Source organism: Bipolaris victoriae, assembly GCF_000527765.1.
Source record: "Bipolaris victoriae FI3 unplaced genomic scaffold scaffold_0, whole genome shotgun sequence".
Lineage (NCBI taxonomy): Eukaryota > Fungi > Ascomycota > Dothideomycetes > Pleosporales > Pleosporaceae > Bipolaris > Bipolaris victoriae.
This window is the reverse complement of record NW_014575392.1, coordinates 63,813-85,769: the sequence shown is the minus strand read 5'-3', so window position 1 is coordinate 85,769 and position 21,957 is coordinate 63,813. Positions and strand designations below refer to the sequence as shown.

The following is a 21,957-nucleotide window of genomic DNA, read 5'->3' as shown; positions in this document are numbered from 1 at the left end:
GGGGTGGTAGTGACGCTAGGTCTATTGTTCATGGGGATCTCCACAGAAAGACCCCATGGAGTAAGCTTCGGCATGCTAATGGCCGCCACACGCTTGTCTACAACGGCTTGGCGCCCACCACACGCACATGCATCATCGCCTCTCCCGACGTCCATGACCTCACCCCTCTACCACCCGCCAGCCTCCCTCCACACCTGGGGTACGCCACAATACGACCTCATCTTGACTTGCGGTAAGCTTACACATGCCCGTACAGGACATGGGCATCTCGACTGATGCTCTACGTGCACCACACGCGATGCCAGTGTCCGGTACTGCACTCGCTCCACGTCCAAGAATTAAGGCACCCTCGCGGCGAGCTTGGTGCCATATTGGCTGAGGCTTGTCGGGAGCGGGAGAGGGCTTGTTGGAACGACATGCTTAGCGGCACGATCATCACATTGCTTGCCTCACCCGTCACCCGCTAATTTCTCGGCACATGCTTTAGCGACCGCTGGGGAGTGAGCAGGCCAGGGTACTGCTACCACTCCGATCACACACCTCCATCTATTATGTACTTGACTGTACTTGGCCATACCAACGAGCACTTTAGCCGCCATTTGCGTCTCTGAAACATCAGCTCACGATCGTACTGTATCGCGCGATACCCGCCGTCCGCCAGCCGCCACCTCTCTATCGGTGATAATGCGCTTATGGAGGGGAGAGCTTGCAAAAGATGCACATGGCCATACGAGCGCAAAAGAGGCGTCGCTTACCGCCACGACCAGACGAGCTAGCTAGAGAAATGGCGTACGCGCGGCGACGGCCTTGGGCACCTTGATTCCTCTTGTCCCAACAATCAAGACGACGGCAAAAGCTTGAGACCGTCTGCTTTTCCGGACCAATAGACATGAGAGATGTTGCTTTGCACGGACGCACACGCACGTTTGCTGTGGGGACGCCTCCAAACTTTTCTCCAGCTCGTCTCCCAGCATCGACGACTGGGCCCGAGTCGTGCGATGTGGAGAAAGACTTTTGCTCACGTGCTTGGCAATGCAACCCAGTGGTGTTTCGCAATATGCAAACGTACGATGAAAAAACAGGTTACAATACGGCCGTTTAATCATCCAACGGCCGCGGTACTTATGCATGTCAGGACGGCCGCACATGCTGATCCAAGTAATGCAGCCCCGTCTCGCATGGAACCACCGCACAACCTTTTGCATCTCACGTGCGAACATTCTATTACGTAGAACTATACTACCTTGTCGCATCAGAAAATGCTATTCACTGGGCATTCTGGAATCGCCTGCCAGACTCTGCCTAACCGCGCGGCTAGTACGGGTTTTCGAGTTTACGAGATGCCTTGCTCAAGTGGATCTCGAGGTTGCGTACTGGCCAGTGCTAGCTACCCCGATACTACCCCACAGCTCCGGTGTCCCAACGGCGGCCTCCGGATTACCCAACTGGGACGTTATCTCACAGTTATCTCGATTCCTACCAGATAGCCGCAAATAAGCTTGAGTCCCAAGATCTTTGCCCCTCGATAGCTTCTCTTGGTAGTTCCTCTTGATAGTCTCGCTCGAGAGTTCTCCTCATACTAGCGCGTCGAGACCCTTCAGTCGACTTTATCGACCTTCCTCGGAGGAAACCTGTACGGATCGCACGGCACTTGACGTAGAACCCACATGGGCAATCGGCTCGTGATATCGGTAGTCGGTACAAGGGAATTCCTACAATCACATTCTAGACCCTTTACCACTACAAAGAGCCGCATCTGCAGGTGCAGTAGTCAGTAACTGCAGCGCGATCTAGAGTCTTTACAGCTCAGTGTCGTCTAGCAATAGCGCTAGGAAAAGCCTACTACTAAGTATACACACACATACACATGCACGACCCACTATGTGTCACTATACTACTACTTCGATCCGAAGAGACCGAAATGAAAAAAAAAAGATACTTTCTATTCTTATCCAAGCTCGTTAACATGATCACCCTGGGCTAGCTTCTTCTTGACACATCACTACATGGTACACGGAAGTTTACTCGATGGCCAAGTAAAACGATGTCCGTCCAACACGGAGATCATGATTTCCGTCTATCTGCCTCGAATCTCTTTTGTTACTATAACCGATATTCCTGGATAGCCTACCTTTTGTGAATAACTTCATCGTGTGAAAAGAACCCATTACAAAAGGTCTCACCGTGGAACCGCTCAGATATTGCCAAAGAAAAAAAAACACTTTCGTATCCATCTTTGCAATAGAAAAGATGATCACAAGGCTACAATCGCACCCACCATGAGTCTCACGTCGGAGTGCCCGACAACAACCCCAGTACGACCCCCAAACACCCTTACACAAGTACATCCAGGTACCTTCTCCGATGAACTCGGTTCCGCTAGCCAGGACGCGCAAGCGCGCGGGGTTACACAGCGATCCCCAACGGGGCAGCCCTGCATCTACCCCCCAGCTCACATCCTCCCATCACAATCCACCCCTTCCCTTGACTCCACTTCACCACTCGACATGGCCATCAGTTCCTCCCGTACCTGCTCCAGTCGCGGCATTATCATCTTGACCACCATAACGCTATTCATCCTCTTGCGCATGCCCTCGAGGTGAAACTGGAACAGCGGTTTAGCGCCTTGTTCGAATTCGTGGGCTGTGACTTTGTTGAGCCAGAGGGCTTCCATGAGGTAGACGTATTCGTTCCAGTCGTCGGGACCTGGTGAGGAGAAAAGAAGATGCGTTAGCTTGGATATATGTATAAGTAAGGTGACAGGATGCGTTCTTACCGAGAGCTTGACGTATGCCTTCTAGTTCTAGAGGCACGTCGTAGTCATACATTGGGCGTCGCCTGACAGTGCGGTTTGGAAGGAGTGACGAAGGTACATAGGTCGATCTGACTATTTTTGTCCCTTGGAGAAAGTTTTTTGTTATATTCCTACCTTCGCCAGGTACCCTGCCTGACACAGTAGTTCTGGTGGCATCGTTCTCATGCTCATTGCCCTTTCTCTTCTTTCTCGACCCCCCCTCTTCTTTCTGGTCGTCCCTGCTCTCTTGAATATCGTCTTTCTTCGTCCCTTTCCCACTCCTCCCCACCTTAATTAGCACTACCGGGCTCTGTCTTGTAATGCTCTGGCATCTTTTAGTTGGGACTCGGCGACGCTTTTGTGTTGGTGTTGCAGTATCGGTAGAACTTTCTGGTTGGCTACTCAGTTGCGTTTGTCTGGGCTTCGAAATCTTCCGATTTGTGTGTTGGGACGGCGATTTTGACGAGCCCGAATTGCCTCGAAGTGGTGCTTTTCTCGGAACATTGCTTGAAGGGAGACGACTGGACTTTACGCCCGAGGCTTTTGGCGAAACCGGTGTGGCCTGTATCGTCTTCCCAGCTGGTGGATGGTTTATCACATGCTGCGGCAGAGCAGGTTGGCCACCACCTGATATCTTGCTTGCATAGGAGATTTCGTTGCCCTCCGTCATACAAGAGCTGAGTTCAGGCGCATTGTTGGCCATGGCAGGTGAGGGTAAGGACTCTATGCGGTGAGGCGGTGGGCTGCCATACGGAGCTGGAAACGAGTGCGCGCTACCAGAAGGATAAGGGTGAGCAAGAGCCGTTCCAGAAACCGGGCCATGTTCTTGAAGTGTCGGTTCTGGAAAGCGAGTCTGCGTGTCGCCTATATTTGCCTCAGATGTGCCTGCAGCATGCGGTACCATGTTTGGCATGAAGCTAGGGAAGGTACAATTCTGTAGAATCATCACTGTAATGGATGAGATGTCTTGCCTCTGAGAAACTGATGCTCCTTGCGACGACGTCATTTGTGATGGGTAAGGACGACGGAGGGGCAAGACCGCAGTGACGACGAAGCAATATCGTTCGGTATCAGTGACGCGACACTGGTTGCATGTGATTGTAGTCAATGGCGGAAATGCTCCAATCACTCGAGGGGTCTAGGATTTGCGTATAAGAGGGTGCGACAAGATTCCGTGGGGGGCTGATAGTTTGGGTGGGCAAAACTGAGGAAGGCGCCTTTCACATTCACCTCACCATTACCTGCCGTCTCATTGGTTATCCAGATCTCATATAACCACAGCCATCAAAGCCCCAGATTCACCCGAAAATCTTGCAGGAAAGCCAACAAAAAGGCGTTGTACCCCATATCTGTAAAGCGGACCCTGACCCTTCCGTAGAAGGACTGCACAGCCAATTAATATTGGGAACTGAGTTCATCGCCTTGCATGACACCACGCACTTGATCAAGTCTCACGACGCTGATGATAAATATCACACAGATCTATCGCATCTAGAAGGTAGATCTTGTAGATCTAGATGTTTTCCGGTACCAACTAGGGATGCCCTTGCAAAGAACTTCCGCTTTTCGACGCCATCGCTTACGAGAACAAAGAGCGAAGCAACATGACTTGCACCCCCCATGACTTCTATAGTTCTCGCGCACACCAATATAAATACTTTACGCTATTGGACGCTCCGTATAAAGGTTAGCTCACAGGCGAATTGTCATGCAAATGGGCAATGATGTTAAGTATGTATAAGGAAACGCTTTGTTGTATATACGTATATGGCAGTAGCCCCAGTTTACCCAGCGCCGCCAAGTTCATATATGCAACCGCAATAAAGAGGGACCAGTAAGCGATCATACCTCAATGCTATCAATTCAGAAATTTCAATCAGAACCAAAAGCAAAACATGCCTATTGCATGTCCGGCAAATCCGGAGAGTGATGTCCTCCATCACCAAAGCTCTGAGCCCGATATCTCGCAACATTTCGCAAATGCTCGTTACTCCCCGACAGCGCAAGGCGAGTAGGCGGTTGTCCGCGTGCCTGGCCACCCCCCATAGGACTATCCTGAGCCTCCGGACTTGCAGCCGTCGAATACCTACGGTGCCCACCTGCATCATGCTGCGCAGGTGGTTGTACCATCTTTTGATTCGCAATCACCAGCGCAGCAGCACTCGCCTCGCGCGCCTGCCTCGCAGCATACGCCTGCTGATACCGCGCCAGCGAAATAGCCGTCAACTGCTCGCGAACCTCTGGCGTCGGATGCGTGAACCCGGTCCCCAGATAGGGTTTGACTTCTGTCCAGCCCCTCTTTTCCTCCGGCGACACCTCGAGCCATTTGGTGTTGAAGGGGTGGAACGAGCGCAAGCATGTGATGGGTAGCGCAACGTACTTTTCTATATTCACTCTTGCCATGACTTCCGCTGCGATGGCTTTGGAGTGGCTCAGTAGACACGCGACGAAGTGGATGCGTTGGGGGAAGGTGAAGTCTATGTCTTCGCTGTTGAGCGATATGAGGTCGATGGAGCGTCGCTGGGCAAAGTCGGTCACGCCCGAGACGTGTATGCGCATTGTCGTGTACACGACGGTGTGTGCTATAGCCTCGATGTCGCGGGGATCCGTCCATTCGCCTTTTGGAATGAATTTTCCGAACTGCCAGGGTGCGCTTTGTACGTCCCAGACTTGAGAGATATTGCGGAGAGCGATGCAGATCCTTTCAAGGTGGAATTTGTATTGTTCGCCAGTTTGCGGGAAGCCGTAGCGGTCCATGGAGGGGAACCAGCATACTTCGTTCAGGTATGCGTTCACTTGCCCGAAGTTTTGGAATTGGTAGCCCCAGAATGGGACGGACGGCTGGGAGGGCGGTGACGCAGACTGAGGCCATGGTTTGCTCAAGGGTGGCCCGGTTGTGGGATCTGGATATCCTGGGTTCATAGATGGCGAGTACTGGGCAAAACCCGATGGTGTGTTGGGATTGAGCCCAGGTGTATGTATGAATGTATTTTGGTTCGACAGAGGATATGGGAGCCCGTAGTGTATATCCGGTGAAAAGGAGTTCTGGATAGGAATGGAGAACATTCCATTGCTTCCCTAGCCTTCTGTCAGTCTTGTTTGCTTGAAAACATGTGATCTAGCTCATGAAGGTACCCGGGATAGATCTTGCTCCTGCGAATGTACATTGTGTACGCTGGGCATCATGGACGCTCTAGGATCTGGGTAATACGCGGGCTGACTTCCGTTGTCACTAGGACCGAACTGCGTAGTGTCAGATAAATTTCAACTGAATATTGCATATATCTGTAGCTTACCATGGGTGTACCTGCGCTACCGCCTTGCCCAAAGTACGCACTAGTCTGATATTGCTCGGCTTGGAATTGGCCATGCAAAGCATTCGCCTCAGGGTTAGTTTCGCGATTAGTTTTGTCATCAACTTCGCGGTTTGGCTGATCAGGCATAGATCTACCGTGTGCAGCTTGGTTGCTCATGTCAGAGAGTGCACAGACGACTAAGTGATTGGCCTAATGTGACTATCCAACAACCTGTCGTGAGATAGCGCTGTGAGAAGTTATTAAGAAAGGGTGAGACTGATTGTATTGATTATATGCCCACCTTTTCAACAACCTCTAAGAACTTTCAGAGCTCGTAGAGTAGCCTCGCCCGCTCGAAAGAGCGTCGTGCATTGAAACCAAATGGTATGGTGCCAGATAGAAAGATCAGCGAGGTCTACCACACTGTTTTTTTCGAAAACGATGAGTCGAAACAAGCTTTTCAATGGAGAGTATGAAGAGTGAGTGATCTTGGCAAAATCAAGGTAAATAAGGAAAAGTGAATGAGTAAAATAAGTTTGTACCATGGTGTCACGTCATGTGAAGCTAAAATCAGCCATCGAGAATGAAGGGGTTTGACATGAGTACCAGAACTTGAAACCAGGAACCATTGCCCATCATCGAAAACGAAATCTAATGACCTCCACCCGCACATAAACTCCAGAAAATTTGTCAGCGCCACCCAACTGTCCATTCTAAGGTACATATAGCCATTGTGACTGGTATATGACATTCAAAGTGTCATTCATCCATACAAAGTACCCTTAGTGCGCTCACTAAACTGGGTCTCGTTGTGGAGATGTTGAGTGACATCCATTGTAGTGATGATATGGTCGTAACTGAGCTTTTCTTCTTTGCGACTTGCGAGTAGTCGAGCTATCTTGAGGATGTTTTTGACTTGACGACCGTTCAGATCCATGCGTGCAAGATCCATAAGTTGAGACTTGGAGATGGTGTGTTCTTGCGACGAAGAGTCCAAAAAGTTTTTCCATACAGTCTTGCGTGATTCCACAGTAAGACCAGGGTAGTCAAGTGAAATGTGGATACGTGACTGGAAAGCCGGATCGAATGTTTGGACGCGGTTGGTGGTAAGAAACATCGTACCCTCGTAGTACTCCAAGACGCGAAGGAAGATGGAGACCAACTTGTTGCGCTCGAGCTCGTGAAGCGAACGCTGTTCTAGGAAGACATCCGCCTCGTCGAGCAGAAGAACGGCGTTCCAGCGACTACACATCTCAAGAATGTCTTGCAGATTGCCCTCCAGCCTTCGGGGATCGAAGCCGAGATCTCCAGCGCTCATCATATAGAGTGGAACCTTCATCTCTTCGGCAACCGACTCGCTGGTGAGAGTTTTACCAACACCGGGCGGGCCACATAGTAGAACAATCATGCCCTTACCCTTGCCTTCAATAACATCGTCGAAGCTGTCGCGGAACTTTCGTTGGGACTCAGTGAAGCCCAGAATCAGTTCCTTCTGGTTCTTTGGCAATACTAGCCTATCAAATGCATCAGTCTGCCATTCGATATCCTTGACACAGTTGACGAAAAAGTTCAGCCAAAGTTTGTTCTTTAGACTGTACCCGCGCAGCAGAGGCGAGCAAATGAGCTTCTGCTCCGGAGTCAAGGGTGCATGCTTTGCCACATCGTCTTCGTCCGCGAAAGCGCCGTCGATAGGCATTCCGCTGTCGTCTCCGTCGAGATCGTCATCTTCTTCCTCTTCTTGCTCGTTCTCAGAATCGTATCCGTCTCCATTGCAGCGAGACGCTGAATCGGCAGGCTCTTTCTGGTTGAGTGGAGCAACAAAGATTGAGTGCGTCGGGTTAAAGCGATTCCAGCCGTACGTATCGATCACGATCCGACCTTTGACATTGTACTTGTCCTTTGTGCCGAACTGGCCTTTCCTCCAAGCGACACCCTGGTAAGCTCGATAATTAGCACCAGCAAGCTCCTCAGTTTTGGCTCCGCGCTCAATAAGGCGAGCGCGGATAGCGTCGCCTTCAGGATGAAATTCGATGGGATAAACGCGAAGGGAAGTGATAGCGCGTGTTCCGGTATAGATTGAAATGGACAAGTTGATCTTGTTGGTTCCAAACTTGGCGCCATCCCAGTCCACGTACTTGCAAGTTGCCCAGAAGCAAGGTATACCATTACAATCTTGACCATAGCGCGTCTCCACCAAGGATAGTGCTGTTTCCTGACCGTCTTGTCGGGCGAATACAACCGATCCTGGCTGGAAAAGCGTCCAAAGATGTTCGAAAGTCATGACTCGTTTACTCTTCATATCTTGTGAAGTGTCGATCATGTTCTTGAATTCTTTTGTTAGGATGCCCTGTAGAAGCTCGGCGTGTGCTTTTGTTGTGCGCTGCTCTTCTGTTTCGTCGCTGAGCTTGGCAATGGCGGCCTGCAATTCAGTCCTGCACATGGTGTTAGTTTGTGGATAGTCTACAACAAGCCGAAGAGTACGGGAGACTATCTTACCAGCGATGGATGAGGGGTTCAAATTTTCCAGTAAACTCAAGACGATTGAGACCAACAGTCACTCCAGGGTAGCCTTTCAGTACCTTGACGAGGAGTTTCTTGAGGAGTGGACTCTGCACGACAATCGAGTGCATGGACAACACGCGGCGCGGGTCATTGTAGACTTTGACATTTCGCACGAGAAGTGCCCATTTTGCGGTCTTCTCATTCTCGGCAGGGTCGCCCACATCCTCAGGAAGCTCTTCCTGCCATTGGAAGCGCCCTTTCTTGTCTTCTTTGCCAGAATAAAAGTGCTTGAGGCCATTCTTCATTCCTGGCTCGCAAGGCTCATCGTCCTCTTCGCTCTTCTCTTTGGCCACCCCATTAGGTTTGCTCTTTCCATTGACCAGAATATGTTTGATGCCGTTCAGCTTGGGCTCGTTATCACCCGAAGACGTGGATGAGACTGATGACGATCGGTCTCGGCGACCTCGATCCCGCGATTCTCGCCTCCATTGCTGGCGCTCGAATGTTCCTTTGTCCAACTCCATCGATCCGTTTGCTTTTTGAGTGACGGTTGTGAATGTAGGAGGGTTGCGGATCTAAACCGACTTCTTATACAAAGGCTATGAGGTGGCCCAGGGAAACCCTTTACTTCGATAAGGGCGCTCAATTGATGAAAAGGTGAGTGAGAGAAAGGTCGATGAAGCTGCAAGGCCAGCTTGAAGTACTTCGCATAAGCCAAGTGTAACTAATCTCACCGGTGAGGCTGCGGTGCTGCCTATGCAATTGGAGGCCTCCTTGCTGCACATTGTGATGGCATAGACCTATCAGAGAGTCACAGCTGTATGACTGTAATAGGAGACGCTAGTCCGAATTCACTTCCAACGCAAGGCAGTCACAATGCGCTGTCCGTCTTTGCATGCATCCTGTCGGACCAGGCTGTCGATGTTGATGCCTGGCGCCCCATGCGTGACGCCACAGGGTCATTGATCGCCGCAAAAAGGGCTGACGCCTAGGACTAGAAGAGACTCTGCAGACCGGGGATCGCAACGAGGCAGAAACCAAAGACAAGATAGCTGCGGGAGATGTTAGATATCACATCTTGGTCGTGGTTACAAGGGGGGCCCACACATGAGGTGAGGCTGGAGGTGAGCGTGGCGGTGCGCAGCCGGAGGTACCCCGCGCGGCCGGCGTCGGCGTCGGCGTCGGAGCCCCGCGCCATCTTTTTCATCTCTCAGGTGTGAGCCCAACTTTTTTGCGTGGCTCATCCAAGAAATTCACGTCAAGCCTCAGGCGCTTTCTGGCCCAGAATGACTACTTTGATCAAGGTGCCCTGCTCGTCAGCCAACATTGGCCCCGGCTTCGACGTTATCGGTCTTGCGCTCAACCTTTACCTCGAACTCGAGGTCACCGTCACCAAAAAAGACAAGTCTGAACATGCGCTCAATTGCAGAGTAACATATGAAGGCGTAGGCGCTGAAGATGTCCCCCTCAATGCGCAGGACAATCTCATCACACGAACAGCCGTATACGTCCTCCGTTGCCATGGCGTCCGCGACTTTCCCTCCGAGACACACGTACATGTCAAGAACCCCATACCCCTAGGGCGAGGCCTGGGTTCCTCAGCGGCAGCCATTGTGGCAGGTGTGCATTTGGCCAACGAAGTGGGCAATCTCAATCTGTCAAGGGCGCGCATGCTCGACTATTGCCTGATGGAAGAGCGACACCCCGATAACGTCGCGGCAGCGCTCTATGGAGGTTTTGTCGGTACTTATTTAAATGAACTCTCGCCCGAAGACACGGAGCGCCTTGAGATCCCGCTTAGCGAAGTCTTGCCCCAGCCTGCGGGAGGCATAGATACCGGTCTCCGCCCGCCCGAGCCTCCTCTGAACATCGGACACTACACAAAGTTCAACTGGTCGCCCGCCATCAAGTGTGTATGCATAGTTCCACAATTCGAAGTGTCCACGGCAAAGGCACGCGCCGTATTGCCGGATTCCTATTCAAGAAAAGATGCCATCTTCAACATGCAGCGCCTGGCTGTCTTGACGACTGCCCTCGGTCAAGCCACACCTGACCCTGACATGATCTACACAGCCATGCAAGACAAGCTCCACCAGCCATACCGGAGTGGCTTGATCCCTGGACTTACCCAGATCCTCCAATCTGTCACGCCGCAATCGCATCCCGGACTGTTGGGCATCTGCCTCTCAGGTGCTGGCCCGACGATACTGGCTCTTGCAACAGAAAACTTTGACAAGATTGCCGAGCATCTTTTGCAAGAGTTCAAAAAAGAGGGCATAGCGTGCGATTGGAAGCTCCTTGAGATAGCAGAAGAGGGCACTGTCGTCACTCGTCCTACCAAGACACCACAGCCAGCCGGCGAGGCATTGACATATGCATCCTCTGGTGTCAGCATCGATGCAGGAAATGAGCTCGTCAAGCAGATCAAGGCACTGACTGCCAGCACAAAGCGACCTGGAGCGGATGGCAAGATTGGTGGATTTGGCGGGCTGCTCGATCTGCAGGCGGCTGGATACAAAGAGGCCCCGATTCTTGTGGGTGCCATCGATGGAATCGGCACAAAGGTCAAGATTGCTTTTGAAATGGGCAAGCATGATACGGTTGGAATCGACCTTGTTGCCATGAACGTCAATGATCTTGTCGTACAGGGTGCGGAACCACTCATGTTCCTCGATTACTACGCTTGCAGCAAGCTCGATGTCGAGGGTGCAGCAAAATTTGTCGAGGGCGTCGCCAATGGCTGCCGGCAATCAGCGTGCGCTCTTGTGGGTGGTGAGACTGCAGAGATGCCTGGTATCTATCAAAAGGGTGAATATGACGCAGGTGGAGCAGCCATTGGCGCCATCAAGCAGGGCGCAACGATATTGCCGGACACAGCTTCCATGGGCGAGGGTGACGTGCTCTTGGGTCTTGCATCAAGTGGAGTCCACTCGAACGGCTTTTCGCTTGTGCGAAGGATCGTTGAGGCGCAGGGCATGTCATACCTGGACACTTGTCCTTGGAGCTCCGGTGAGAATCTAGGAACCGCTCTCCTGACACCAACCAAGATCTACGTCAAGCCGCTGCTAGCTGTAGCCCGGCGGGGCTTGATTAAGGGTATGGCCCACATTACGGGTGGCGGCCTGCTTGAGAATATCCCGCGCATGTTGCCGAAGACCCTAACGGCCGAACTGGATGCGAAATCATGGCCCCTTCTAGACGTCTTCAAGTGGTTGAAGAAAGCGGGCCGGATGGAGCATACGGAATTTGCGAGAACCTTCAACACGGGTCTCGGCATGGTGCTTGTTGTGAAACAAGAGGACGTCAGAACTACCATGGATCGATTGCAAGAGTATGGCGAGAAGGTCTATGTGGTTGGGTCGCTGAAGAAGAGGACTGATGAGGAGTGCATTGTGAACAACATGGAGGTCTGGGGTTAAATCAATGCTGTTACCTTTGGCTATTGCGAACGGGTAGAGAACAAAAGTCGTGGGTTTGAGTGTGTAGTGGTGGTTCCTTCTAGTCTGGCATGGGACGGATCCGCAGATTTAGCGGCATATTAAACAGTACTATATACCCACCTTTTCCTGAGCTTCTAGAGCAATGTTTTGATCCATAAACCCGTGTTATTGCCATGGTAGTTGTTTGCTAGGTGACACGCGTCTTTGTCTCAGGAACAAGCGCAGAGACTGCTTCAATGTGTCATGATAATATCAGTTGGTCGATGGCGCAATGAACGAGTGCATGACAAGTGTGCCGGCGAACCTTGGAACGTTGAGAATAAGGAAGCTGCGGTACAGCAGAATACGGGGCGACTGTTTTGGACGGGGTGCAGTTGCATATGCAAGCCACGACTTGTTGTGGGGACAAAGGGCCTGCGAGCTGCGAGGACGCGTAAATCAAACTATCAGTGGCTCCCAAGCCGAGAGCATTGTTCCGATGAGGCCAACGTGCTCGAAAGCTAAGCCGCTTAGTCAGACGAAGATTACCCGGCTGGCTGTGAGGGTCAAGGCTACTGGTTCACCAAGAGTTGGTTTGCTGGGAAGAGGTGATGTGCTAGCATGGTGATGAGTGGAAGGGTTGCAAAGTAAGCGCACACCTGTCCCATGCTTCCCGCTCGACCTTCTAGAACGTCTCACCGCCGTAGGGTAGGCCGCATTAGCCACACACACTCACACACCATACAGGCTGTTACGAGTACGTGGGGAATATGGTTTGGCCCATGCCTTGCTCGACGTGAAGAAAGCTGGCAGTGACGTGAGGCCCACGTATCATGCAATGGATGACATGTCAACCTAGGAAGAGTAAAGAAAAAAAAGGGGAGGCGCGTCGTGCTTGTCGTGCTTGTCGTGCTTGCCGTCTTGTCGTGCTTGTCGAGGGCGCGCAACCAGATGGACGACGACCAAGGCGGCTTGAGGCGTGGCTGTCGAGGGAGCAAAGAATCTGTTGAGGCAAGCCCTCTTTGGCGCTCGATATGACTCCTAGCTCCCCCGGTCGTCCATGTATCCTGACGTCGACATGCAAAGTATGTACAGGTGGGCCGCAGGCGTGATTCGAGACACACCCCAAGACGCCAATGCAGGCAGGGAGGACTGCTGTAAAGTACTGCTGGAGCGGGCACTGGCGAGAGGCGTCGTGGTGGTGGTGGTGTACAGGCGCCGGCACGACTGAAACCGTGTGCTACCTACTCGGCGCAACGGGCTAGACCGGGTGGGGCGCCACTACGCCCACCCCGCCCTTCTATTCGCCATGGGCCTGTGTGCTGGTATACGCCGGACCGCTTTGCACCAGGGCTAACTTTTTTTTTCCTGCTTCGACTCAGAGTCGACAGACTGTCTTTGGCGCTGGGTACTCGTTGCGCACCTTGTCCTGTCTCCCGAAGCTGACAGCATTACATGGCAGCAAGCCAGCCAGCCAGCCCCCCAGCCTTGACCACTCGTCCCCCCCTCTAATCGGCAGCCTCTACCTAGCCCTATCTCACCACCCCCCTCCCCAGACTAGACCCAGCCATTACTACTTATCTCTCTGGGACCCCCTCCCCCTTCCTTCATAATGTCTGCTCCCCACGACTCCGCCGCCGCCCAATCCAACTCGGTCAACACCACTGCCCCCGCCAACTCCCACGTCGAGTCCACCAACAATGGCACCTCCCAAGGCGGACTCTCCACCTCCGGTTCCTCCGCCGCCGCCGAACTCGCCAGTCTTAAAAGCACGCTGAAGTCGTCATTGCGCCAATTCCCAGACTTTCCCCAGCCGGGCGTCCTCTTCGAAGATATTATGCCCTTGTTCGCAAACCCACAGCTACACGAGAGCCTGGTACGCGGACTGGAACTCGCTGTCGAACAGCACTTCAGCGCATCCGGCAAGCCCGATGTGGTTGTCGGACTGGATGCGCGCGGATTCTTGTTTGGCCCCAGTCTGGCGCTGAGAATCGGCGCCAGCTTTGTGCCAGTGCGCAAGAAGGGAAAGCTGCCCGGTCCCTGCGAGACCGCGGAATACGAGAAAGAGTATGGAAGCGATTTCTTTCAGATGCAGACCGATGCCGTAAAGAGCGGCCAGAAGGTGCTCGTTGTTGACGACATCATTGCGACTGGTATGTAAAGACTGCTAGGCTCAGCACGAGCCTTTTGTGATGGCATCGACGCTAATTGAGATGTAGGCGGCTCTGCAGTTGCTGCGGGATCCCTCGTTACGAAGCTTGGCGGAACAGTTGTTGGATACCTCTTCCTTGACGAGGTCGCTTTCCTAAAGGGCCGTGATAAGCTCAACGCACCAGTATACACACTCCTTGCAAAGTCTGAGCAGTAGAGAGGCCATTCCAGGTCCCGAGCTCAGCTCTCGATTTTAAATTCGATTCTAGCACATTGGATCCGAGGTGGTACAAAACACATGACAGGCCATAGACAGCAATCATCGCATTTGGGTGGTGTTTATTTGGTTTTGGATGTTTATCCAGAGTACACGGCAACAAAGATATGTCTTTTCGTGAAAGGATTAGAGGAAGCATACGAACCACATCCTGGCAGGCACCTTTTTGACAATGTTCTACTTATACCCACTACACGTATCTTATCAAATATACACTCTACTTAGCGTACTCTTCACCTGCCACGTAAGTGCTGCTCATCGTATAACCGTTCTACACTGCTTTTCCCGTCGCGAAAATCCCGACCAGACCAAAAAATCTTACACTTACCCCTCTACGCTGGCGTGCTTGCAGGCGCTAGCACCCAAAACGGGAAGGTGGGGGCGACGCTCATTGGCTCCGATGCCGGCCGCCAGCAACCGTGCGGATGCCCCTCATCATCACCGCTTCCAGCTGATGTAATGCCAACTGGGTGCCCCTCTGGTCATTATCAAGCGGGGGTTTGGCGCCCGGTCGGCCCTGTCCAAGTAGTCACTTATCATAGCGGATTTCCCGACAATAGCCTCGTTTTTCCAGACATAGATAAAGTGTCCCATGCAACGCATTGTCTCTTCTCAACGACTCTTTACTACTACAAGACTTTTGTGTGTTGAGAGAGCTACCACTACTACTACTACCTTCACTCCTTCGATAACGAGATTACCAATTGGACTCCAAACCATTGCGACTGAACAACGAAGAAAAATGTCGGAAATCAAGAAAGTGTCCACTGCCAATGCCTGCCCTCGTACGTCCTCCCCATTTGTTCTCGACACATCCATGTTGCGAGTGAGTGCTAACAACATAACACAGCTGCGGGACCTTATGTATGTTCTTCCTACCTTACGATCGAACTTCAAAGCACCTTTACATCCGACGAGCCCTAACCACAATATCCTCATTAGTCCCAAGCCATCATCGCCGGCCCCAGCATCTTCGTCTCAGGCCAGATCCCTGCAGACACAAAGGGCAACCTGATCGAAGGCAGCATCGCAGACAAGACCAAGATGTGCTGTGAGAACATCAAGGGCATTCTCACCGAGGCAGGTGTCGGTCTGGACCGTGTCGTCAAGGTGCGTCTTGAACTCCCATATTACTTCTCAGCATAAACACAGGCAACTACGCTTGGTTCTACAACATACTCGCTGTATTAGCTATGGAGGGATAGTGTTACTGACGGGTAGGGGAAAATCTAGGTCAACGTTTTCCTCGACGACATGGCCCACTTCGCCGAAATGAACGGCGTCTTCGAACAATACTTCTCGCACAAGCCTGCGCGCAGCTGTGTCGCGGTTAAGCAGCTGCCAAAGGGTGTCCCAGTCGAGATTGAGTGCATTGCTTACAACGGTACGAGCGCGAAGTTGTAGGGTTCGCGGCGCTGATTTGTTGATACTTTTTTTAGGTTAAACGACGATGAAAATGCGCGTTTGGAAGAAGGAGGGGTAGGGAGGGTGAGATGTGAGGATAGGTTTTGTAGGCTTGGAATGGTCGAGAGAGAAAGAGAAGAAATCAAAGAATGAATTATCGGATCTAATTGATCAGAGTGCGGATTTTCATCGTGTGGATCATACTTTCTCAGTGCCTCTTCATTCGAGCTAACAGTCCAGAATACGTCAAATCACGAACAATTACCGGTAACATCAATAGCCGATTGATTAGCTAGCACATTCCTCCTACAGAGAACCACCTGTCTACACATTACATTCTTATTAAGACCTATCTAGAACCTTAACTACACCTCACTCCCCTACGAGCGCATATGAACCCGAGCCCCATCCCCCGGCGCAAGCACCAGCGTAAGCGCCTGCTTCTCCATACCAATCGGCACAACCGTCTCATCCACCGGCAACTTCATATTAGGGAAATTCTGAATCATCCTCACAACCGTATACGAAATCTCAAGCTGCGCATAATCCTGGCCCAAGCACACCCTGGGTCCCCCGTTAAAAGGCAAGTAGCCATAGCCTATCCTGCGGAATAGGGACCCGTCTTCCCAGCGCTCAGGCCGGAACTCGTGGGCGTCTTCGCCATAGAGGTCTTTGCGGCGGTGCATGACGTACACGGAGTATCCGATCATCTCGCCTTTGCGGACGAGGAAGGGGGATTGGCCTGTGGGACCGCCGCCGACGGGGAGTGTGGTTGTGCAGTTTGCGGTGCGGCCGTTGACGGGGGCGATGGGGTAGAGGCGAAGGACTTCTTTGAAGACTGAGTCGAGATACGGCATGCGCTTCATTACGGAGCGAGTTGGATGCGGCGCGTCTTTGCCGAGACCGATTGTTGCGTTGATTTCTGCGCGTAGCTTTTCATAGACTCGCGGGTGGCGCACCAAGAGGTGGAATGCCCAGGAGAGAGTGCAGGCGGTGGTGTCTCTACCCGCTAAGAGGACGGCGAGGCATTGTGCGCGGATGGCTTTTCTGTCCGAGGTTTTGCGGCTGAGAGCACCGCAGAAGCTGTCGTTCTTGCCGGTACCCTCGTCCTTTGCGTCCTTGAGTGCTGCTTCAATGCCCCGGTCGATGAAGCGATGAGTGGTTTTGCAGGCACGCTGGAATTTCATCGAATTGGCAAGCCAGTAGTAATCTCCCATGCGGCCACGATTAGCCAGAAATTCCTGTGCTACGAGGAAGGCTTCCGCAAATTCTTCGCCTTCACCTGGGTTGTCACCGTTCTGCGAATAGCCCATTGTGCTTCCGAATAGGAGGAACAATGTGGTATTGAGGGCTAGGTCGTAGAAAAGGGGCAGCAAATCCACGACCGTATCATCGGGGATAGCCTTGATGAGTTTGTTAACTGCGCTTTCGACTGCATCATAGTTCTTTTGGAGGTTCGCTGCTAATTGGGGGCGGAGCATTATACGCGAGTGCTTCCACTCTGCTCCGTCTTGAGTGAAGATACTACTTCCCATCAGAGGATAAAAATTGTCGAAGCGTTTCCCAACCCCAAAGTCTGCAATTCTGTTAATCAAAGGGTTTAGAACATGTAGCCTGCAGACTGACTGTCGAACTGAGTTGCAAGAATTGCCTCGATATTCTTAGGCTCGACCGTATTGTAAGTTACCTTACCGACTTGCAATCATTAGCGCTGTTCCCAAAAGTTTGTGTTGCCAACTTACGCGTTCGCTGCTCATGTGTATGACCACTCGACTCCACAATGTCGGTAAAGAATTGCATCAGTGTTTGATCCTTGACATGGCATGCAGCCTTGAAAAGAAGATCCACGCCTAGGGGCCATTTAGTGACTAATTTAGGCACAGGTTCGCAGCCCTGTCCTTTTCCGAATGCATCTTGTTCCTTTGACATGTCAGCAGTCGAATCAGAGAAATGATCATATGCTCTTTGCCTTTCTTTGAACTCGCTTTTCCCATAGTCTATACAAGAAGAAGCTCAACACCGCGATCGCGACAATCACGTTCCTCACATTGACAGTGTCGCCCAACGTGTACGACATGTTAATTGACGGTGAGGTGTATAAGGGAAAGAAGTGAAGGGGAGATGCTGTCATGGTTAAGAGAACCCATCGTGGGGATTTTGTAGAGAAATTCGACCTCAGCTCCTGTGCTGAGATATATGATCGTTGATGAGAGTACCTTGGTCGGGGTCGAGTTGGGGGTGCCACACTTGCACTATTGTGATTTCAGCTGGCCAAGGGTCTCATTGAAATTTACGTCACCATTTTTCTTCCGGTGGAAAACCCAGACCCGAGGCATTCCCTGATCCTTTCTCAGATACTATGCTCTGCCAACGAGAATGTACACTACTCGAACTCGGGGTCTTGATAAACTGTAGGGTCCTATTGAGCTCGTGGTTCCGGCGTGGTATCTTCCGGTCGATTGGTAACATCACTTTCAGGGTTCACAACTTAACATGGAACAACATCTGGTATTGATGTCGCGGGTGGCGCCATCCACAATCTTTGGTTCAGCTCAGCATCGGTGACTTCATCATGAGGGCTCCGCGAATCGTTTTTGTGATCCAGCAATTGTAGCATCCACCCTGATAGCCTCTCTACATCAAGATCCCAGTCTTCCTTTCTGAAAAGCATCGAGAGCTCTTGAAGTTATGCTAAGGATTAATATATGTAAGTTTCTCCATTGGGTGGTGTTGTTTCTTCCTCCTAGCTCAATCCTGCAGTAATGGTATCAACTGCAGAAAAGGGTGTTTGAATCGAGATATGTGAACACCGGATACCTTATCAGGTTCGGGACAACCTCGCAGATGCGGGGTTGAACCTGAACTGACTGTTGAAGTTCTTGTTAGCTGAACCCGTGAATGAATATCACAGCTTCAATCCCGAGGGTGAACATTGTTCCCATTGAAGCTGCCGTATCTGATTTTATCATGTGACCGGACCAGATAAGAGCGTGATTGATATATAGTTGAGGTCGAACCACTTTGATACGGCCAAAAGCTCCCGAACCAATGGGAGATTGGCTGCTTCGTGGCGTTCGGTATGGCCCTGGACATGTGAAAAATAGCCGAGGTAGCCCATTCATCTCTCTGCACCATTTCGAGCTTTGGAGTGTTGCCTGGATAAGATTGGTAATGCTATTCTGTGTAGGGGGTGAGCGGTCATCAAGTTTGTGTTTGATCTAGCGTCGGGCCGTCTTGCCGTCCGCGGATTGGTGCGCACTACGATTTCTCCGCTTTCCCCACTCCCCCTGGTGCACAAATCCAAGAGAATGCACGTCTATGGGCAATTCTAGTTGGTCGCCTCAATGGCCTCTCCCCCATTTATTACTGGTCACCTGCGAACGTTGACTCGTTCCCATTCTCGACATCAACCAAACGATATGCCAAGTATCAGGCCATCCATTCTTGCTTATCATCGGAGAGTTTATCAAATCGATCTCAAATTCTACGAGGCCATAGTTCCTAAACAAGAGAAGAGCTGCCTGAGTTTCGTGGGGTATGTTTACGAGTAGCAAGCGGTACATTGTGATAGTTCGCTTCTCGTGTTTACGGGCCCATGTGGGCATCAATGTGATTAACACTGCAGCGCACTGGTCGGTCTCCTGTTTTGTTCAACTAAACTACCTCAGATAAGTTAGATTTGAGCTGCCACATAGTACGCTACATCCAAAGAAGACGTTAGTCACGCGTCTGTTCTGTATTACTTGTGCGAGCCCCAGGGAGCGAACATGTGGTCACACTTTACTGGAGCTGCAGCATCGCGTTCGCCTCACTACCGCGTCTTGAAACCACATAAAGCCATGCAGATGAGAAAACCAGGAGGCCATAAGGGTGACCTCTCTGCTGAACTGATAAAAGTACCACAGAATCAGATTTCAGAAAAACCCGACAGAGAGGTCGTTAAAGAACCCTGCAAGACCTTGCATGGAAGGATCGGCACTTGCTTGGTTGAGAAGGTCAAAACCCCAATACAGGCTTAAGCTGCGATTCCAAGTACCAGTGGTATACTGAGATCGCGATCCATCTTGGTCAGTATGGTCTCTCAAAAGCCAGTTTTTCTTTCCTTTTCCAGACTTGCAAAGTTTCCCACAGTAATTTACCAGTACCAACTCGCAACATAGAGCCCTTACCATTGCCTACATGGCTTCAATCAATAGGAGTTCTTATATGACAACCAAGTACCTAGCCCAAGAGCGGACCCAAAATGTCACAACTCCAGGCGGCAGCCGCTCGGCGGATCTGATAGGGGTCAAAGATGCGGACTTTGTGGCCATTGGCCTTGGAGGTACAAACATGTTGGCCATGCTATGGACCATAGCCATGGGCCGACGTGCTGTCGGTGTTGAACTTCGTGGCGACCCTTTTCTAGGCGTACACTGGAACATCCGCGAGGACATGTATCATCAGCTGGGGTTGATTGATAAGATGATGCTGGACCGCTACGGCCTCGAAAATATGCCAAAGAGACTGGATGGATCGCCGTTCACACTTGCTGGTCTATTCTACTCTCAGTCAACAATGTCTGGGGTTATTGTACCAGGATCAATCATCGAAGGGTACGACAAGAGCCATCACATGGTTGGCGATATTCATGACATCGAGTACATTGATGATCGTTGGAAAGATGGACGACCGCATCGTACTGTAACATCTGTGCCACCCCCGAACATGCCTACTACACCAGATGCAAGCAAGATCCGGACCGACATGCGTGAGGTGCTTGATGGACCGTCAACATGGCAGGCCGCAGCCTTTTCCATTCAGCTTCTTCTACGACGATACCTCGAGCAACTCGAGAAGATCGACCTGAATGCCGGAAGAACGCCTCGATGCCGTCTATTCTCCAAGCATCGCGTGGTACAGGATGGAAGCGGGCTAGTCCATCTTCCTTGCGGCCGCGTCCAGATCCGTATCGAAGAAGTTACTGAAGTACAGTACCACAACGACCTCCAGCGCATCCGCACACCAGGAAGTGACTTCATCGATCTCGGCGTCCCAGAGCTCTTCAGCATCGCAACAGGCGTCAACTGCCGCGAAGCCGAAGATTTGGGATTCCAACAGCACGACGTAGAAGTCGACCACGGCGACGGCCAAGGCCTCAAAGTCGCCCAAGCCGACTTCGTCGCGGGTCAATTCAACATCCTCGTCGACGGCCGCCTCCGCCGACGCATAGCCTCAGAATTCGACCACAACGGCAACGAAACCTGGGTCCGCCAAATCGCCGTGGGCCACGAAAAAGATCCCCGAGTCACCTGGCTCATCGTCGAGGTCCCCGAACACATATCGCTCTGCCCAGCAGCCCGCGGCCTCGTCTGTGCCACCACCAGCAAAGACTCGGCCGAGTACTTCGCCGCCTACCAACTCCTGCTCTACGACTACTACATCTCGCAAGCTTCGCTCATCCTGGAAATCCCGCCCGACGACCTCCGCCGCGTCGCCATGGTATACGGCCCCAAACCCTTCAGTCTCGTCGAGCGCATCGGCACCGACGCCCGCGTCGCCACCAACGGCGTCGTCGCCGGCGACTCCTTTGGCAACGGCCACTTTTTGCACTCCGCAGGCGCAATGTGCGGCATGCTCGGCCACGCCTACCGCTTCCTCGAGTACTGGCAGCGCCGCGTCCACGACGCGCATTGCGCAGAGTCCTCCATCCGGCTCCTCGCTGACCGCATCAAGGCGGATACAGAGGCCCTGCTCGAAGTCAGTGCCAAGGAGTTTAGTCAGGCCATCCCCAGTAATTTTGGCGCGGAGCGCGGCTCAAAGGTTGCGGCTGCGAGTGGCATTGCACAGGATAAGAGGGCCAAAGTCGCCGCCAAGAGGTGCATGAGGTGGGCGCAGGCGCCGCTGAATCCCACGGATTGGAGGAGGGTTTTCCTGCGGAATGGTATTACGTGGAGTGGCAAGTTGCCGAGGATCGATGAGAGGCATCCTAAGGCGAGGATGGAGAGGGCGAGGCTTTAGAGGCTGTGTAGGGGGTTTGTTGTTTGTAGATATGAATCTGGTGTTGGTAGATAACTGAGTAGACTTTTATACATACATATGTATATAGTTATATGATAACTATACGTTACTTGA

The 21,957-nt window shown here is 51.9% G+C and overlaps 9 protein-coding genes across 9 annotated transcripts; 4 read left to right on the top strand and 5 right to left on the bottom strand.

The window, feature by feature from the left end:
- Positions 1–2,179: 2,179 nt before the first annotated feature.
- COCVIDRAFT_32433 (hypothetical protein) lies at positions 2,180–3,698 on the bottom strand (the record flags this gene model as incomplete). The annotated part of the gene is made up of 3 exons (XM_014707103.1): positions 2,180–2,193; positions 2,500–2,706; positions 2,777–3,698. The coding sequence occupies 3 exons, from the start codon at positions 3,696–3,698 to the stop codon at positions 2,180–2,182; spliced, it is 1,143 nt and encodes a 380-aa protein (XP_014562589.1).
- Positions 3,699–4,693: 995 nt separating this feature from the next.
- On the bottom strand, positions 4,694–6,267 carry COCVIDRAFT_10889 (hypothetical protein; the record flags this gene model as incomplete). Its single annotated transcript, XM_014706972.1, has 3 exons — positions 4,694–5,872; positions 5,960–6,037; positions 6,091–6,267. 3 exons carry the CDS (start codon positions 6,265–6,267, stop codon positions 4,694–4,696), a joined length of 1,434 nt encoding a protein of 477 aa, XP_014562458.1.
- Positions 6,268–6,853: 586 nt separating this feature from the next.
- Positions 6,854–9,116, bottom strand: COCVIDRAFT_10888 (hypothetical protein; the record flags this gene model as incomplete). Its single annotated transcript, XM_014706971.1, has 2 exons — positions 6,854–8,522; positions 8,587–9,116. 2 exons carry the CDS (start codon positions 9,114–9,116, stop codon positions 6,854–6,856), a joined length of 2,199 nt encoding a protein of 732 aa, XP_014562457.1.
- A 75-nt stretch (positions 9,117–9,191) lies between these two features.
- COCVIDRAFT_83103 (hypothetical protein) lies at positions 9,192–9,377 on the bottom strand (the record flags this gene model as incomplete). Its single annotated transcript, XM_014707179.1, has 1 exon — positions 9,192–9,377. The coding sequence occupies one exon, from the start codon at positions 9,375–9,377 to the stop codon at positions 9,192–9,194; it is 186 nt and encodes a 61-aa protein (XP_014562665.1).
- Positions 9,378–9,878: 501 nt separating this feature from the next.
- Positions 9,879–12,011, top strand: COCVIDRAFT_10887 (hypothetical protein; the record flags this gene model as incomplete). The annotated part of the gene is made up of 1 exon (XM_014706970.1): positions 9,879–12,011. The coding sequence occupies one exon, from the start codon at positions 9,879–9,881 to the stop codon at positions 12,009–12,011; it is 2,133 nt and encodes a 710-aa protein (XP_014562456.1).
- Positions 12,012–13,623: 1,612 nt separating this feature from the next.
- COCVIDRAFT_32429 (hypothetical protein) lies at positions 13,624–14,379 on the top strand (the record flags this gene model as incomplete). Its single annotated transcript, XM_014707102.1, has 2 exons — positions 13,624–14,164; positions 14,231–14,379. 2 exons carry the CDS (start codon positions 13,624–13,626, stop codon positions 14,377–14,379), a joined length of 690 nt encoding a protein of 229 aa, XP_014562588.1.
- An 802-nt stretch (positions 14,380–15,181) lies between these two features.
- On the top strand, positions 15,182–15,883 carry COCVIDRAFT_10885 (hypothetical protein; the record flags this gene model as incomplete). The annotated part of the gene is made up of 5 exons (XM_014706969.1): positions 15,182–15,224; positions 15,290–15,303; positions 15,382–15,549; positions 15,673–15,823; positions 15,879–15,883. The coding sequence occupies 5 exons, from the start codon at positions 15,182–15,184 to the stop codon at positions 15,881–15,883; spliced, it is 381 nt and encodes a 126-aa protein (XP_014562455.1).
- A 340-nt stretch (positions 15,884–16,223) lies between these two features.
- Positions 16,224–17,772, bottom strand: COCVIDRAFT_83142 (hypothetical protein; the record flags this gene model as incomplete). The annotated part of the gene is made up of 2 exons (XM_014707178.1): positions 16,224–17,427; positions 17,582–17,772. 2 exons carry the CDS (start codon positions 17,770–17,772, stop codon positions 16,224–16,226), a joined length of 1,395 nt encoding a protein of 464 aa, XP_014562664.1.
- Positions 17,773–20,022: 2,250 nt separating this feature from the next.
- On the top strand, positions 20,023–21,843 carry COCVIDRAFT_32426 (hypothetical protein; the record flags this gene model as incomplete). Its single annotated transcript, XM_014707101.1, has 1 exon — positions 20,023–21,843. The coding sequence occupies one exon, from the start codon at positions 20,023–20,025 to the stop codon at positions 21,841–21,843; it is 1,821 nt and encodes a 606-aa protein (XP_014562587.1).
- Positions 21,844–21,957: the final 114 nt, after the last annotated feature.